The sequence below is a fragment of the Carcharhinus amblyrhynchos genome, unplaced genomic scaffold (assembly GCF_965287045.1).
Source record: "Carcharhinus amblyrhynchos unplaced genomic scaffold, sCarAmb.v2.hapA chromosome_102, whole genome shotgun sequence".
In the NCBI taxonomy this organism is placed as follows: domain Eukaryota; kingdom Metazoa; phylum Chordata; class Chondrichthyes; order Carcharhiniformes; family Carcharhinidae; genus Carcharhinus; species Carcharhinus amblyrhynchos.
In genome coordinates, this window is record NW_027649842.1 from 366364 (window position 1) to 382896 (window position 16533).

Sequence of the window (16533 nt, forward strand, 5' to 3'; positions counted from 1 at the left end):
GGGGTAGGCCATTCAGCCCCTCAAACCTGCCCCGCCATTCAATATCATCTTGGCTAAGCTATGTCGGCCTCAGCTCCTTTTCTGTGCCAATTCCCCAGGGCCCTCTATTCCTCCATCTATCAAATATTTATCCACCTCCAATTTAAATATTTCTAACGATTCAGCCTCCACTACCCTTTGAGTTAGAGAATCCCAGAGATTCACCACCCTTTGCGAGAAGACATTCGCACCTCAGTTGGGTGGCACAGTGGTTAGCAGCGCTGCCTCACAGCGCCAGGGTTAGATTCCTGGCTTGGATCACTGCCTGTGCAGAGCTTGCACGTTCTCCCTGTGTCTGTGTGGGTTTCCTCCCACAGTCCAAAGATTGGTCATGCTGAATTGCCCCTTAGTGTGAGGGGGACTAGGTAGGGTAAATATGTGAAGTTACAGGGATAGGGCCTGGGTGGGATTGCAGTCGGTACTAACTCGATCAGCCGAATGGGCTGCTTCTGCACTGTAGGGATGCGATAAATGTAACATGTCCCCTTGTCCAAGATTCTCCCACTCGCGAAAACATCTCACCATCTATCCTCTCAAGCCCCCTCAGGATCTTGTATGTTCAAATAAGGTCATACCTCACTCTTCTAAACTCCAAGGACCTATTCAGTCTCTCTCGATAGGACAACCCTCTCATCCCAGGAATTAGCCTGATGAACCTCCTTTGGACCACCTCCATTGTTACTTATAGAATCCCTATAGTGCAGAAGGGGCCATTCAGCCCATCGAGTTTGCACTGACCACAATCCCACCCAGGCCCCATCCCCATACATTTACTCTAACTAGTTCCCCCTGACACTCGGGCAATTTAGCATGGCCAATCCACCTAACCCGCATATCTTTGGACTGTGGGAGGAAGCTGGAGCACCCAGAGGAAACCCACGCAAACACGGAGACTCCAGACAGTAACCCAAGCCGGGAATCGAACCCTGGCACCGTGAGGCAGCAGCGCTAACCACTGTGATAAGAGGACCAACACTGTATGCAGTATTGTAGGTGAGGAACCCATAAATGCCCTGTACAATTGCAACAAAACCTCCTGCTTATTTTCTACTTTCTGTGCCCCGTTTTGCAGAGGTCTCCCAAGTAGCTGGAAATAAATCCCATTCTTACCTCTGTGAAGGTGAACTTCTCGGCGTGTGTGAAGCGGGAACCTTTGGTGCTGGGGGCTGCCTTTCCGGAGCTGTAGGACTGGAGTAGGTGCGTCAGGTCAGGGTCGGAAGGCAGTGAATTCTGCGTCCCGTAGCCGTGAGGAATGTTCTGCTGCATGTGTTCCTGAATCCGTTTCTGCAGCCTCTGGCTTTTCCTTGTTCTGTATTCCTGAAAAAAAGGAAAAGCGAGGGGGGGGAAGAAAAAAGCTTTTTGACGCACGGGAGTGTGTACAATAACCAGAAACAACCCAAACTGGCTACATAATACCAGACGGAGCAGGGAAATTATAAACCCAAGTTACGGAGAAAAGAAATCAATACTGGGAGGTAAACTGAGCAGGAGGAGGAGGCTGTTAGCAGTGAAAAATGCCCAGATGCTGTTTGTCAACACAAAGGTTCAAAACTTTAAAAGAGAACAATCCCTTTAAAATTCTACTAAATACAGCAGGAAGCCTCACGAGATCTCAGACCAATATTGGAGGTGGGGGCCTATGAGACTGGGGATGTTCCAGTGCAGATGCCACAGAATCTATGCAACACAGACCATCATGTCTGCATTGGCTCCCCTAAGGAACATCGTGATTTATCATTCCCCTGCACATCTGATTAGTTCAATAGAAACATCGACTCAAGAACAGCTTCTTCCCAGCTGCCACCAAACATGTGAATGGACCTACCTCGTATTAAACTGATCTTTCTCTACACCCTAGCTATGACTGTAACACTACATTCTGCACCGTCTCCTTTCCTTCTCTATGAACGGTATGCTTTGTCTGTGCAGCGCGCCCATTCCACCAACTTGTCTATGTCCTTTTGAAGTTCTACACTGCTCTCTTCACACTTCCAAGCTTGAAATCAAACACAAACTTTGGAATTGCCCCCTCTACGTCAATATCTAGATCATTAATATATCAGGTAAAGCAAGGGTCCCAACACCGACCCCTGGGGAACACCACAACAAATCTTCCTCCAGCCCGAAAAATATCCATTGACCAGTATTCTCTGCTGTCCACCATTCAGCCACTTCTGCATTAGTCTGAGGGTAAGTGAGCAATGTTGCAATGGAATAGGATAACGTGGGTGCTCCAAGGCCAAGGCACAGCCTTGAACAAAGTTGTGGCCAGGTTTGGCCTCTTCTGTGTGGGTGCTGTTGGGGTTCAGGAAGGGGTACAGGGGAGAGTCACCAGGACTAATCCCCAGTGTTCAGACAAATAATGAAGGGCATGGGTCAGCTAGCTAATCAACATCTTATCCCAAAGGCAGGGAACTCTGAAACGAGAGAGCATAGGTTTAAGGTGAGAGGGGAGGGATACAAAAGGGTCCATGGGGCAAGAGGGTGGTGAGTGTCTGGAACAAGCTGCCAGAGGTAGTGGTGGAGGAGGTACAATTTTGTCTTTTAAAAAGCATTTAGATAGTTACGTGGGTAAGATGGGTGTAGAGGGGTATGGGCCAAACGTGGGCAATTGGGATTAGTGGTTGAAAAGGACATCATGAACAAGTTGGGCCAAAGGGCCTGTTTCCATGCTGTAAACCTTTTATGACTCTATTCATAATTCCCAGTATCCAGCATTCCTTTCTCAAGGCAGGCTGAAACAGTTTGCATTGTATAAAACCGGGTTCCTGGTCAGGCTTGTTAGGGCAGGAAGCGGCATTCCTCCCACAAGAGTGTGAATCTAAAACAGAGTCCCTGAAAGGGAGAGCTTAGGCCAGTCTGGAGGGGAACATCACCTCCGACAGATCATGGCCAAACCATCTAACCAGCACATCTTTCAGACAGCGGGAGGAAACCAGAGCACCCGAAGGAAACCCATGCAGACACAGGGAGAACGTACAGTCAGTAACCCAAGCTGGGAATCGAACCCGGGTCCCTGGTGCTGTGAGGCAGCAGTGCTGTGCCACCGTGTCACTCCAAGTTTTCTTGATATAAAGCTCGACAGCCTCTCCCACCCACTGGCTGCTGAAACCACAGGGCAGAATGTTACTGAGAGAGGGTGGGACATTGACACTGACACGTACCCCTGGGGAAAGGCGGGACATTAGGCCCTGAGTGTTCCATTCTGCCTCCCACTCCTGAACAGCGCTCAGATCAGTGACGGCTCGCTCCAGCAGCGAGGCAGCGGTGAGGCGATGGTTGCAGAGCTGGGCCGTGACGGGAGGGAGGTAGTGATCGTAATACTCCTTGGCTTCTACAGAACAAAATACAATGCAGTCAGCACATTTCAACTCAGAATCTGATGGCAAGATGAAATAACTTTTTGTACATGTCTGGGTGTGGCTGAGAGGGGGAATGCACTCACCTCAGAATCTGAAGCCTCCTCTCAGTCCCCAGCTCCAGGGTGCGGGCACAGAAATCGAGGTCAACACCGGGGGTGGGGGAGGCAGTTGCTGAGGGAGTCAAATTTGCGGGTCTTCCACTGACTGTCAAACCGAGGCAACGTCGCCCGGTTCCAGGGGTTCATAAGTTAAAACGTAAGAGCAGAATTAAGCCATTCGGCCCATCATGTCTGCTCCGCCATGCGATCATGGCTGACATGCTCCTCTTCCCCATTTTCCTGCCTTCTCCCCATAACCCTTCGACCCATTACCAGTTACGTTGTACCTACAGCAGAGCGCCTGTGCGCCTCATGGTGTTAACCAGTGAGGTACAGTTAGGCTGCATCTCCCCAGCAAACTGGCCCCCCCCCCGGCCTTGCTGCCTGTGCCCCCAGCTCCCTGTCATCATCGACAGAAGTGCAAGAGATCATGTATTTTCAGCCTGAAAGCTCTCTAAACCTCAGTGAATGCAGTGGCGCGCTCATGGAGGAACTTCACCCTGCTACAGTGATCATACTTCACCTTTCGGAATTCTCTTCCCAATGTAATCATGTTCGGCTAAACTGAGAGGCTGAGATCGGAACTTCTGCATCAGACGAGAACTCTGCAACAAAACCAAAAGCAGTTTTATAACCGCCTGCACCGCAGATTGTGGCTTCTGTTACTCTTGGAGACTTTATTATTCATTTGAGGGACATGTGGGCATCGCTGACTAGACCAGCATTTAATACTCATCCCTAGTTGCCTTTGAGAAGGTGGTGATGAGCTGCCTTAAAGTTTTTCTTAGTGTTTATTTATTAGTGTCACAAGCAACGCTTATGTTAACACCGAAATGAAGTTACTGTGCAAATCCTCTGGTCCCCACACTCCGGCTCCTGTTCGGGTACACTGAGGGAGAATTTATCATGGTCAATGCACCCTAGCCAGCACGTCTTTTGGACTGTGGGAGGAAACCCACGCAGACACGGAGGGAGAATGTGCAGACTCCACAGAGACAGTGACCTGAGCCAGGAATCGAACCGGGAATGTTCTATGGGTTGACCCACAATGCAGTCTGGGAGGGAATTCCAGGATTTTGACCCAGTAACTGCGAAGGAACAGCCAGCACATTTCCAAGTCAGGGTGGTGAGTGGCTCAGAGAGAAACTTGCAGGTGGAGATATGGTTTCTGTGATTGATGTCTAATTAGACAGCTTTACAATCAGTTCAGGGAAGGAAGGAAGTGGTGGGAATGTGGGGGGTTCACAGGACACGATGCAGCTGGACAAACTCTGCCCTCCATACATCTGAACGTGCAGGGCAGAGTGCGGCACAGTGCCACCCCCTCCATAGGGGGAGCACCACGATACCCACCTCCCCCATCACAAGGGCAGGGCACACCGCTACCTCCCCTTCCCTATCTCCTCCACGGGCACACTGTGACAAGCCCTCCCCAGCCCCCCTCCTCACCATGCCCCTCCCACCCCCACACATTCCATGGGGCAGCGCACATTGTTGCCCTCCTTCTCCCACCCCCCTCCCTGGGTGCATTAGAACTTTTGCAAACTCCATGGGAAAGTGTAAAATGAGATTACACGGAGTTTCTGAAACTGTATTAGCAAACACTAGAGTCATCAATGGAATATTTGCCACTGAGAGAAAGGGAAAGAAAGATTTACTTCCAGAGAGTTTGTGGGGTCTGGAAGTGGGTTAGCGCTGAAGGAGGTGGAATTACGAAGGGCATTTGGGAGTCATTGGGCTGGCATGAATCAGATGGGCCAAATGGCTGCCTTCTATGCTGTAACTGAGTTATAAGGGGAGGCTGAATAGACTGGGACATTTTTCCTCCAGAGTGTAGGAGGCTGAGGGGTGATCTTATAGAGGTCTATAAAATAATGAGGGGCACAGATCAGCTAGGTAGTCAATATCTTTTCCCAAAGATAGGGGAGTATAAAACTAGAGGGCATAGGTTTAAGGCGAGAGGGAAGAGATACAAAAGGGTCCAGAGGGGCAATTTTTTCCACACAGAGGGTGGTGAGTATATGGGACGAGCTGCCAGAGGCAGTAGCAGAGATGGTACAATTTTGTCTTTTAAAAAGTATTTAGATAGTTACATGGGTACGATGGGTATAGAGGGATATGGGCCAAACACAAGCAAGTGGGATTAGCTTAGGGGTTTAAAATAAGGCGACATGGACAAGTTGGGCTGAAGGGCCTGTTTACATGCTGTAAACCTCTCTGACTGTGTGACTTCTCCACAGTGTCAGGGCAGAAGAGCACAGAGCAGCCAGAGGCAGGGCAGGCAGAGGAGCGCAGAGCGGGCCAAAGAGTGGAGGGTAATGCAAATTGTCTAGTATAGAGATGGTGCCAACATGGGCCGAATGGTATCCTGTGAATACAATAAACTCCAGCAGGAGTGGGAGCAAAAAAAGTCAAACGTCTTCAGAGATGCCACAAAACCGTGCTGAAGACCGCACCGTTCTGCTCGGAGACGGGAAGAGCAAAGACCCACACTCACCTGAATCCGCAGCAGGGAGGGGGTCCGGAGTGAAGGTGGAACCCACGGTGCAGAGAGTTGCTGCTTGATTTGGGACGAAATGGAACGTTGTAGCACCACAGATTTCCCTGGCACAGGAGCAGGACCAGGTTAGAAACAGAGAGCACCAAACTGCCACACGCTCACAGCCACTTCCCTATCACCGTCAGCTCCAATACCCAAACTTTAAATACGCCACGCTCCTTTCTCCATTCATCATTTCCAAACCTGCCCCATTTCTCCATCCGAAGTCCCTTCTCTCACAAAATAAGCGCGCAGCTACAGCAGGCAGTGAAGGCAGCAAATGGTACGTTGTCTTTCATTGCGAAAGGATTTGAGTATAGGGATAGGGATGGGGATGTTTTACTGCAATTGTACAGGGCATTGGTGAGGCCACACCTGGAGTATTGTGAGCAGTTTCGGTCTCCTTATCTGAGGAAGGATGTCCTTGTTATAGGGGGAGTATGGTGAAGATTTACCAGGCTGGTTCCTGGGAATGGCAGGTCTGTCATACGAGGAGAGACTGAGTCGGTTAGGATTATATTCACTGGAGTTTGGAAGAGTGAGAGGGGATCTGATAGAAACTTATAAAATTCTAACAGGGTTAGACCGGGTAGATTCAGAAAGAATGTTCCTGATGGTGGGGGGGGTCCAGAACTAGGGGTCAGAGTTTGAGGATAAGGGGGAAACCTTTTAGAACTGAGGTGAGGAGAAATTTCTTCCCCCAGAGGGTGGGGAATGTGTGGAATTCACTCCCACAGAAAGTAGTTGAAGCCAAAACGTTGTGTGATTTCAAAAAGAAATTAGATATCACTCTTGGGGTTAAAGGGATCAAGGAATATGGGCGGGGGGAGATCAGGATATTGAATTTGATGATCAGCCATGATCAAAATGAATGGGGGAGCAGGCTCGAAGGGCCAAATGGCCTCCTCCTGCTTCTAGTTTCGATGCTTACATTTCTAAGTTAAAGTACCCCGAGCACACTCAATACGGAAAGCTGTCAATATCGTTTTAACTTGCAAGGACCTGTTACTTAAAATATTCATTTATAAAGTTATTTACTAGAAAACACAGACTCATTGAACTGTTTCCAAATTCCTAAACAAAGCTCACTATTCTACTGCAGCTACTATATTGTATCTGTGCAGGACTCTCAGAATCCCTGCAGTGCAGAAGGAGGCCATTCAGCCCATCGAGTCTGCACCAACCACAATCTCACACAGGCCCTATCCCCATGCATTTTATCCTAGCTAGCCTCCTCCACTACACTAAGGGGCAATTTTAATATGGTCAATCCACCTAATCTGCACATGTTTGGAGTGTGAGGGAGGCAGCGGAGGAAACCCATGCAGACGCAGGGAGAATACGCAGACTCCACAGAGTGACCCAAGCTGGGAATCGAACCCGGGTCCCTGACTCTGTGAGGCAGCAGTGCTAACCACTGTGCCACCACAACTCGAGCTGCATCACAGAGACCCAAAGTCTGCAGAGCACAGAGACGGCCACATCACCCAGCTCGGGTGCAAGATTTTGAATTTTCAATAGTCATGGCTGCCACAGAGCCAATGGCATCACTCCATCTCGTTCTCAGAAATCTCTCTCATCAAAGCTGTGAGATTTGAAAAACCCACCTGAAGACATCATTGCTGCAAACTAATAGTTCCTGAAGGGAAACAACTAACCACGATTACAGACAGCGGCCCCACTGAGAGAAGAGGCCACTCAGCATTGAATATACATTCCATTGTATTTACTTTTCCCCTTTATCCTTCCTCTGGGTGTGGGCAGACGGGTCAGTATTTCTTGCCCAATCCTAGTTGCCGTTGTACTGACTGTCTCACTCGGGTCATTTCAGAAGGACAATTAAGGGTCAACCACATTGCTGTGGCTCTGGGGTCACAGGTCAGCCAGACCAGGTCAGGACAGCAGATTTCCTTCCCTAAAGGACACTAGTGAACCAAATGGGAGTCTTTTGTTAACTGACAAGCGGTGATAGTTGTCGTGGACACCATTACTGAGACTCACTTTCAAGTCCAGAATTATTAATGGAGTTTAAATTCCCCCAGCTGTTGTGGTGGGATTCGCACCCAAGTCGTCCCAGATCACTGGCCTGGAGCTCTGGATTAACCATCCAATGATATGCACACTAAGCACTATCTCCCTGTTACTTGGCTAAGCTTTTACATCTGATACAACAGTGTTTTATTTCTTTTGGCATGTTTATAGACATTGTATGTGTTCTTTTCACATTTTTGAGAGTTGCTGGGTGGCACAGTGGTTAGCGCTGCTGTCTCATAGCGTCAGGCACCCAGGTTCAATTCCACCCTTGGGTCACTGTCTGCGTGGAGTCTGCACATTCTCCCAGTGTCTGCATGGGTTTCCTCCCACAGTCCAAAGACATGCAGGTTAGGTTGATTAGCCATGCTAAATTGACCCTAACGTCAGGGGGATTGGCAGGGTAAATGTGTGGGGTTATGGGCACAGAGCCTGGGTAGGATTGTGGTCGGTGCAGATGCGATTAGCCAAATGGCCTCCTCCTGTGCTGTCGGGATTCTGTGATTTCTACATTTCAAATCTTTCACTGAGTGTCAGTACCTGTGAGTTTTAGCAGTAAACTAACTCTTTACTTGAGAAATTAAGAAAGCTGGCTTATTTATGTCCTGCACCAAGTTACACAGTCAAATGTATATGAAATTAGCAACATCACCTGCCTTTTAAATTTAAACTTGGTTATATCCAATTCAGGAAGCTAATGTTACCACGTGACTCCAGACCCCCACGCTGCAATGAGGTTCACACAACTCCCTACTCCCCCCTTCAAAATGGCGAAGCAAGCCACTCAGTTCAAGGGCAATTAGGGACGGGCACAGTGCTGGTTCATCCAATGACACTCACACCCCATTAAAAAATTTTTTTAAAGTGTCATCTAGACCTTAAGCGCTCGCTGTCTCCTTTTTCCAGTCACCTTAAATCTGAGCCTTTCGCACTCTCGATTCTTTCGCAGGCAGGCACGGTGCGGGAGAGAACTGAGCTGAGCGAGTGGCCAGGAAAATTAGCAGCATCCTCACTGCAGACTGGCTGTCTCTGCACGTACCTGAAATAGTCAGCGCAGACAAAGGGGATGTGGCACTATATCGATCAACAGGACACAGCTGAATGTCCTTGCAAACAGTGCCAAAACTGTAATGATGAGGTGATTAAGTGACCATTGACTGAATGAACATTCCATCCGTCTACCACTAAAAATTATGACATTACTGATGGGAAGTGATTAAGCAGCTATTGTCTTGGGCCTACCTCTTTATATTGCAAGCATATGATTTACTGGTGTGCATGACTAGAAACAAGTATCTTTACTACAAGTTGTGCCCTATAATAAGCCGACCGTACACAAATGTGCAGAGCAGTCTGAGGAATTCTTCAGTTCTCCCCTCCTAATCGATAAGGCGGCAATAAAGGATCTATCACTCACAAATGCTGTATCCAAATATCCTTATAGCTCTGATAACAGGCCCTTTACCCAGTCCAGACCTCCCGTAATTTTGAACGCCTCCATAAACATTGGAGCGGAGTTCCACTCTGGATCTAACCTGCTGGCTGGTGTACGGAATCCACACTGTCCCGAGGCAACTTCTCCACCAGGAACATGAGGAGACGGCGGATCTCGGGTTCGTTACTGTACAGGAAAGTCTGGTAGCCGATGTCCCCCTGATATCCCAGATCCTAAAGCCGGACAAACAGAACTGGAATTTATTCAGCCTCGACAGCAACCCCGCCGATCCACAGTGTCGGAGAACAGTAACCGGACAAACGTTCAACCGGAATCATAGCTTCAGTTATGAAGGTGGATTGGAGAGGCGTGGGACTGCTCCCCCTTGGAAGAGCTCAGAGGAAACAGCGGATCTTGCGGTAATTATTCACGGATCCCTGAAGTCGGCAGAGCAGGTGAATAGGGCAGTTAAGAAGGCATTTAGGATACTTGTTTTAATCAATTGCAGCACAGAGTATAAGAGCAAGGAGGTAATGTTGGAGCTGTACAGAGCGTTGGCTAGGCCACAGCTGGAGTACTGTGTGCAGTTCTGTTCACCTTACTGTAGGAAGGATGTGACAGCACTAGAAGGGATACAGAGGAGGTTCATCAGGATGGAGCCTTTGAGCTACAAGGAGATTGGATAGGCTTGGACTGCTTTCTTTAGAAAGATAGTATCAGACAGCGCAGAAGGCTGCCATTTGGCCATCGAACCTGCACTGACCACAATCCCAATCCCCGTAACTGCACATATAGCCCCCTAACACTAAGGAGCAATTTAGTACAGCCAATCAACCTAACCCACACATTTCTGGACTGTGGGAGGAAACTGGAGCACCTGGAGGAAACCCACGCAGATACAGGGAGAATGTGCAAACTCCACACAGACAGTGACCCAAGCTGGGAATCGAACCCAGATATCTGGAGTTGTTGGACAGTGATACTATCCACTACAACACCGTGCTTTAGAGCAGAGGAAGTTGAGGGGGGAACTTAATTGAAGCGTATAAGATTATGAGGGGTATGGGCACTGTTCCCATTGTTGAGGGGGTCAATCACAAGGGGGCAGAGTTTTAGGGTGAGGGGCAGGAGATTCAGAGAAGATTTGAGGGAAAAAAAACTTTTCACTCAGAGGGTGGTGAGAATCTGGAATACTCGATGGGCCAAAGGGCCTTTTCTGCGGTGCATGACTACGAGAAGGCAGCTGAGAGGAGATTAAACAAGAAATATTCAAAATCATGAGGGGGCTGGACAGAGGAGATAGGGAGAAACTGTTCCCGCTTAGAAAAGGATTGAGAATGAGAGAGGATACTAATTTGCAAATGTGATGCAAGTAGTGAGTGTTGGGGTCTGGAACGTGTTGCAGGCAGATTTACTCAAGGTATTCCACAGGCCATTAGATGATTATTTGAATAGAAACAATGTACAGGGTACGGGAGAAAAGACACACAAACAGCACTAAGTCACAATGCTCGTTTGGAGAACCAGTGCAACCACGATGGGCTGAATGAATCACAGAGACCCTTCAGCCCATCGAGTCCGCACCGACATGTTAGGAACACACCTAATCCCACTTACCAGCACTTGGCCCATAGCCCTGGGGGGCAGGGTGGTGTGGAGGCTGTTCTGTGCCTCCTAACTAACCACGAACCTTCGCGCGAGGGGCAGAAAGGAGCTCTGCAGAGACTCTGTGCAGCACTGACCTGACAAGCCTGTGCCAGGCTCATGCCAATCCTGAACCTGGCCGACATTCCCGGCGGAAGCAAGTGGCTGATGCCATTTCCCAGAGGGGGGTCGATGATTCGCAAGCATCGGACGACTGACTCCACGATCAACTCCGTGGAAAACTGTTTGATGCTTTCCACATCCTCCGGGATAGCACTGCGGAAGGAGAGGTGGTTTAATGTAAATCAAATATTGGTTTGCCCCCCGTCCCCACATCAGGAAACCAGACACACGGGAACATTCAGTATGGGAACCGTGTTTGAGATGGGGGTGGGGGGTGGGGTGGAGGGAATGGTTTGAAATCAGCGAAGACTGAATGACTTTTTATTTTCCATCTGTTCTAGGAACGTGGCCATCTTTCGTCATTTATCCCCCATCCCTAATTGCCCCTTGAGAAGGTGGGGGATGAGCTGCCATCTTGAACCTGGTGCAGTCCATTGTGGTGTAGGTACACCCACGGTGCTGTTAGGGAGGGAATTCCAGAATTTCGACCCCAGACACAGTAAAAGAACAGCCAATACATTTCCAAGTCGGGATAGTGGGTGTCCCGGAGGGGAACCTCCAGGTGGGGGGTGTTCCCCAGGTATCTGCTGCCTTGTCCTTCTAGATGGTAGAGGTAGTGGGTTTGGAAGGTGCTGCCGAAGGAGCCTCGGAGAGTCGCTGCAGCGCATCTTGTAGACGGTGCACACGGCTGTCACTAAGCATCGGTGGTGGAGGGAGGGAGTGTTTGTAGTTAGTGTGTCAATCGAGCGGGGGCTACTTTGTCCTGGATGTTGAGCTTCTGGAGTGTTGTTGGAGCCATCCAGGCAAGTGGGGAGTATTCCATCACGCTCCTGACTTGTGCCTTGTAGGTGATGGACAGGCTTTGGGGAATCATAGAAACCCTACAGTACAGAAAGAGGCCATTCGGCCCATCAAGTCTGCACCGACCACAATTCCATCCCTCTATCCCCACACGTTACCCACTAATCCCTCTAACCTAAGCATCCCAGGACAGTAAGGGGCAATTTAACACAGCCAACCTAACCCGCACGTCTTTGGACCGTGGGAGGAAACCGGAGCACCTGGAGGAAACCCACACAGACACAAGGAGAACGTGCAAACTCCACACAGACAGTGACCCAAGCCAGGAATCGAACGCAACTCCCTGGAGCTGTGAAGCAGCAGTGCTAACCAGTGTGCTACCGTGCCCCCCCATGGGGAGTGATAAGGAGTTACTTGCTGCAGGATTCCCAGACTCTGACCTGCTCTGGTACCCACAGTATTTATATGGCCGAGTCCCAGTTCAGTTTCTGGTCAATGATAATCCCCAGGATGTTGATAGTGGGGGATTCAGCAATGCCAATGATTACATTCTCTCTGATTGAAGGCAATACCTGGCACTCATGGAATGAGCATAGAAAGGAATCGGAGTAGGCCATTCAGCCCATCAAGCCTGATCCACCATTCATTACATTCATGTCTGATCAAAAACGTCAACCGCTTTGACGCCAACTGTCCCCATACAGCTTAAGAGTTCCTGTCGATCAGAGAATCATACGGTGCAGAAGAGGCCCTTCGGCCCATTAAGTCCACACTATCATATTAAAATGACGTGAACTCCCACCAGAAAGGGTCAGTTAGGTGGGAGGACGGTGTCTGGTGGGGGGGGCGGGGAGGGGGTAGCAGGTGGTGAGGTCCCTGATGGTTCAGGATGGGGGCAGTGAAGATTGGAAAAGAGTAAGTGGGGGTAAGAGACTGCCTGGTCCGGGGGAGAGGGGGGGGTGGTCCGGGGGAGGGGAGAGAGGGGGGGTGTTCTCTGGGGGAGATGGGGGGGGGAGGGGATGTCTGGGGGAGATGGGGGGAGGGGAGGGGGGAGATGGGGGGTGGGGGGGATGGGGGAGGGGGGTGTCTGGGGGGGAGGGGGTGGGGGTGTCTGGGGGGGAGGGGGTGGGGGAGGGGGGATGGGCGGATGGGGGGAGCGGAGGGGGGGATGGGGGAGGGGGGTGTCTGGGGGAGATGGGGGGTGGGGGAGGGGGGATGGGCGGATGGGGGAGGGGGGTGTCTGGGGGGGAGGGGGTGGGGGAGGGGGGATGGGCGGATGGGGGGAGCGGAGGGGGGGATGGGGGAGGGGGGTGTCTGGGGGAGATGGGGGGTGGGGGAGGGGGGATGGGCGGATGGGGGAGGGGGGTGTCTGGGGGAGATGGGGGGGTGGGGGAGGGGGTGTCACTGACCTGCCGGTTTGCGCCAGGGCGCGGATCAGGATGCGGTCCACCTCCTCCATGGCCCCGAGTCGCCTCCCCCTCACTGAGCCGGTGTCTACCTGTCTCCCCTCTCTCTGTACATTCCCCTATCCCTGTCTCTCACACTCCGGGCTGGTTATGTTTATAACTGGATATTATAACGTTTCTCTATTTTTCGGTCGCCGCCTTTTCACCGGAAGTCCCGAGACCGGAAGTGAGGCTCTGCCTCCGGGTGCTGCCGGGAGCTGTAGTTTTTACCGCATCCGAGACAACTTCCGGTGATCCCCTCCCCCGGTAGTCTTCTCCTCTCCTCACATCCCCTCACCTCCGAACCACCAGGCGCCCCGCCGCCCACCGCCCACCCCACCCCACTCCACTCCACCCCACTCCACTCCACCCCACTCCACTCCACCCCACCCCACCCCACTCCACTCCACTGAAGTGTCCCTGTGTTCAGTCTTAAAGGGACCCCATTCCTGTGGTCAGTCTTAAAGGGGCCCCACCCCTGGTAATCAGTCTAAAAGGGACCCTGTACCAGTGATCAGTCTTAAAGTCACCCATCCCTGTCACCAGTCTTAAAGGGGCCCCAACCCTGTGTTCAGTCTTAAAGTGACCCCATCCCTGTGATCAGTCTTAAAGGGAGCCCTGTCCTTGTAATCAGTGTCAAAGTGACCCCGTCCCTGTGATCAGTCTTAAAGGGGCCCCTTCCCTATGATCAAGCTCAAAGGGACCCCACCCCTGTGATCAGTCTTAAAGGGGCCACGTGTCTGTCATCAGTCTGAAAGGGACCCAAGCTCTGTGATCCTGGAATCCTTGCAGTGCAGATGGAGGCCATTCAGCCCATGGAGCTTGCACCAGCAGCAATCCCACCCAGGTCCTATCCCCATGACTCCATGTATTTATTGTTCTAATCCTCCTGACACTGAGGGGCAATTTAGCATGGAAATTCCACCTAACCCAAACATCTTTGGATTGTGGGGGAAACCCATGCAGGCACAGGGAGAACGTGCAGACTCTGCACAGACAATGACCCGAGGCAGGAATCGAACATTGACCTTTGGCGCCGTGAGGCAGCAGTGCTAACCACCGTGCCATGGTGCCACCCCTAAATCAGTCTTAAAGAAACTCTGTCCTCATGATCAGTCTGAAAGGGTCCCTGTCCCTGTGATCAATCTGAAAGAGACCTTGTCCCTTTAATTAGTCTTAAAGAGAGACTGGCCCTGTAATCACACCTTCCAATGTTGACCTCTCTGAACAGCATCAAGGTGGCTCGACTGATGGTGACATCGCCTCCAATCCTCAGTGTGCCTCCCAGGGAGGTAAGTTTACAGATTCTCGCTGTGAACTGTAATTATTCAAGTTCCTCACCATGGTTCCATCAATGGCAGCAAATCAATGTTAGATTGGTGTCAACACCACTGCTACCAGCTTAGTCCTCGACTGGGAAGGTTTCCCTCTATACATGAGTAAGTCTGGTAGTGAAGATAGTGTTTGTGAAATGACTTTAAAAAATTGTAAAATGCTAAGAGATATAAAGTTGCATGGTCTGTTAAAAACAGATGCGAAATGCAAACACGTGGAGAGACCCAGAGTGAAACATGGTGTTCCGTGATTAGGCAGTAGTGTTGCTAAGACGACAGGTTGTTTGTGTATTTTAACCAATCAATTTAAACTATGCATTTGAATAACAGGAGCCTATTAGATTTAAATTTGATGTTTTGGTAACTTGTAAACCCATCCTGCTGTGGGGGATGTTGCTATGTGTTCAGGGGTGTAATAGCCAGCTCCCAGCTCCAGAGAGCCTGACAGTAATTGCTTCTTCCACAGTGCACAGTAAGAAGTCTCACAGCACCAGGTTAAAGTCCAACAGGTTTATTTGATAGCAAAAGCCACTAGCTTTTGGAACGCTGCCCCTTCAGGTGAGTGGGAGTTCTATTCACAAACAGGGCATATAAAGACACAAACTCAATGTACAAAATAATGGTTGACCCCTACGACTGGGCTTGCAAAATCTCACTAACTGTCCTGCCTGGAGACAATACACATCTCTTTAACCTGTGCTTAACCCTCTCTCCATTCGCATTGTCTGTACCTTTAAGACTTGAATTCCTGTAAAGACTCACATTCCAACCATTATTTTGTAAATTGAGTTTGTGTTTTTATATGCCCTGTTTGTGAATAAAACTCCCGCTCACTCCGAAAGCTGGTGGCGTTTGCTACCAAATAAACCTGTTGGACTTTAACCTGGTGTTGTCAGACTTCTTCCTTTATAGCAAGGGGGATAGAATATAAAAGTAGGGAGGTCTTGTTGCAACTGTAGAGGGTACTGGTGAAGCCGCAGCTGGAGTACTGTGTGCAGTTTTGGTCGCCGAACTTGCGCAAGGATATTTTGGCCTTGGAGGGAGTGCAAAGGAGGTTCACTAGGCTGATACTGGAGATGAGGGGGTTGGACTATGAAGAGAGACTAAATAGACTGGGTCTGTACTCATTGGAGTTTAGAAGGATGAGGGGGGATCTTATAGAGACGTATAAGATAATGAAGGGGATGGATAGGGTAGAGGTAGAGAGATTCTTCCCGCTTAGAAAGGATAGCAGGACTAGAGGGCACAGCCTCAAGATAAGGGGGGGGCAGTTTAGATCAGAGTTGAGGAAGAACTTCTTTACTCAAAGGGTGGTGAATCTCTGGAATTCTCTGCCCGTTGAAGTGGTGGAGGCTGCCTCGCTAAATATATTTAAGTCATGGGTAGATAGGTTTCTGATAGACAGGGGAATTAAGGGTTATGGGGAGAAAGCGGGAAAGTGGAACTGATCCACTTCAGATCAGCCATGATCTTATTGAATGGCGGGGCAGGCTCGAAGGGCTAGATGGCCTACTCCTGCTCCTATTTCTTATGTTATGTTCTTTACCCCAGTCCAACGCCAGCATCTCCACATCACAGTGCACAGAGCACAGAGGCACACTCACATTCAGCCAACAGCTGCACTCTCTTTGCCCAAGCACATAGCATTAGAGAGAGAGAGAGAAAGAGGGAGAGAGAGCCAG

At 50.1% G+C, this 16533-nt stretch overlaps 1 protein-coding gene across 1 annotated transcript in view; it reads right to left on the bottom strand.

The window, feature by feature from the left end:
* The window catches only part of ccdc22 (CCC complex scaffolding subunit CCDC22), a 33274-nt gene extending 19573 nt beyond the window's left edge, over positions 1 to 13701 (bottom strand). The window contains exons 1-7 of the mRNA XM_080182938.1: positions 13482 to 13701; positions 11247 to 11424; positions 9605 to 9737; positions 5997 to 6103; positions 4023 to 4104; positions 3204 to 3373; positions 1150 to 1356 (exon numbers count right to left, since the gene is read on the bottom strand). Coding sequence (XP_080039064.1) covers positions 1150 to 1356; positions 3204 to 3373; positions 4023 to 4104; positions 5997 to 6103; positions 9605 to 9737; positions 11247 to 11424; positions 13482 to 13531 — 927 coding nt within the window. The 5' untranslated portion in view covers positions 13532 to 13701. The remainder of the gene's footprint in view (positions 1 to 1149; positions 1357 to 3203; positions 3374 to 4022; positions 4105 to 5996; positions 6104 to 9604; positions 9738 to 11246; positions 11425 to 13481) is intronic.
* Between the last annotated feature and the right edge of the window lie 2832 nt (positions 13702 to 16533).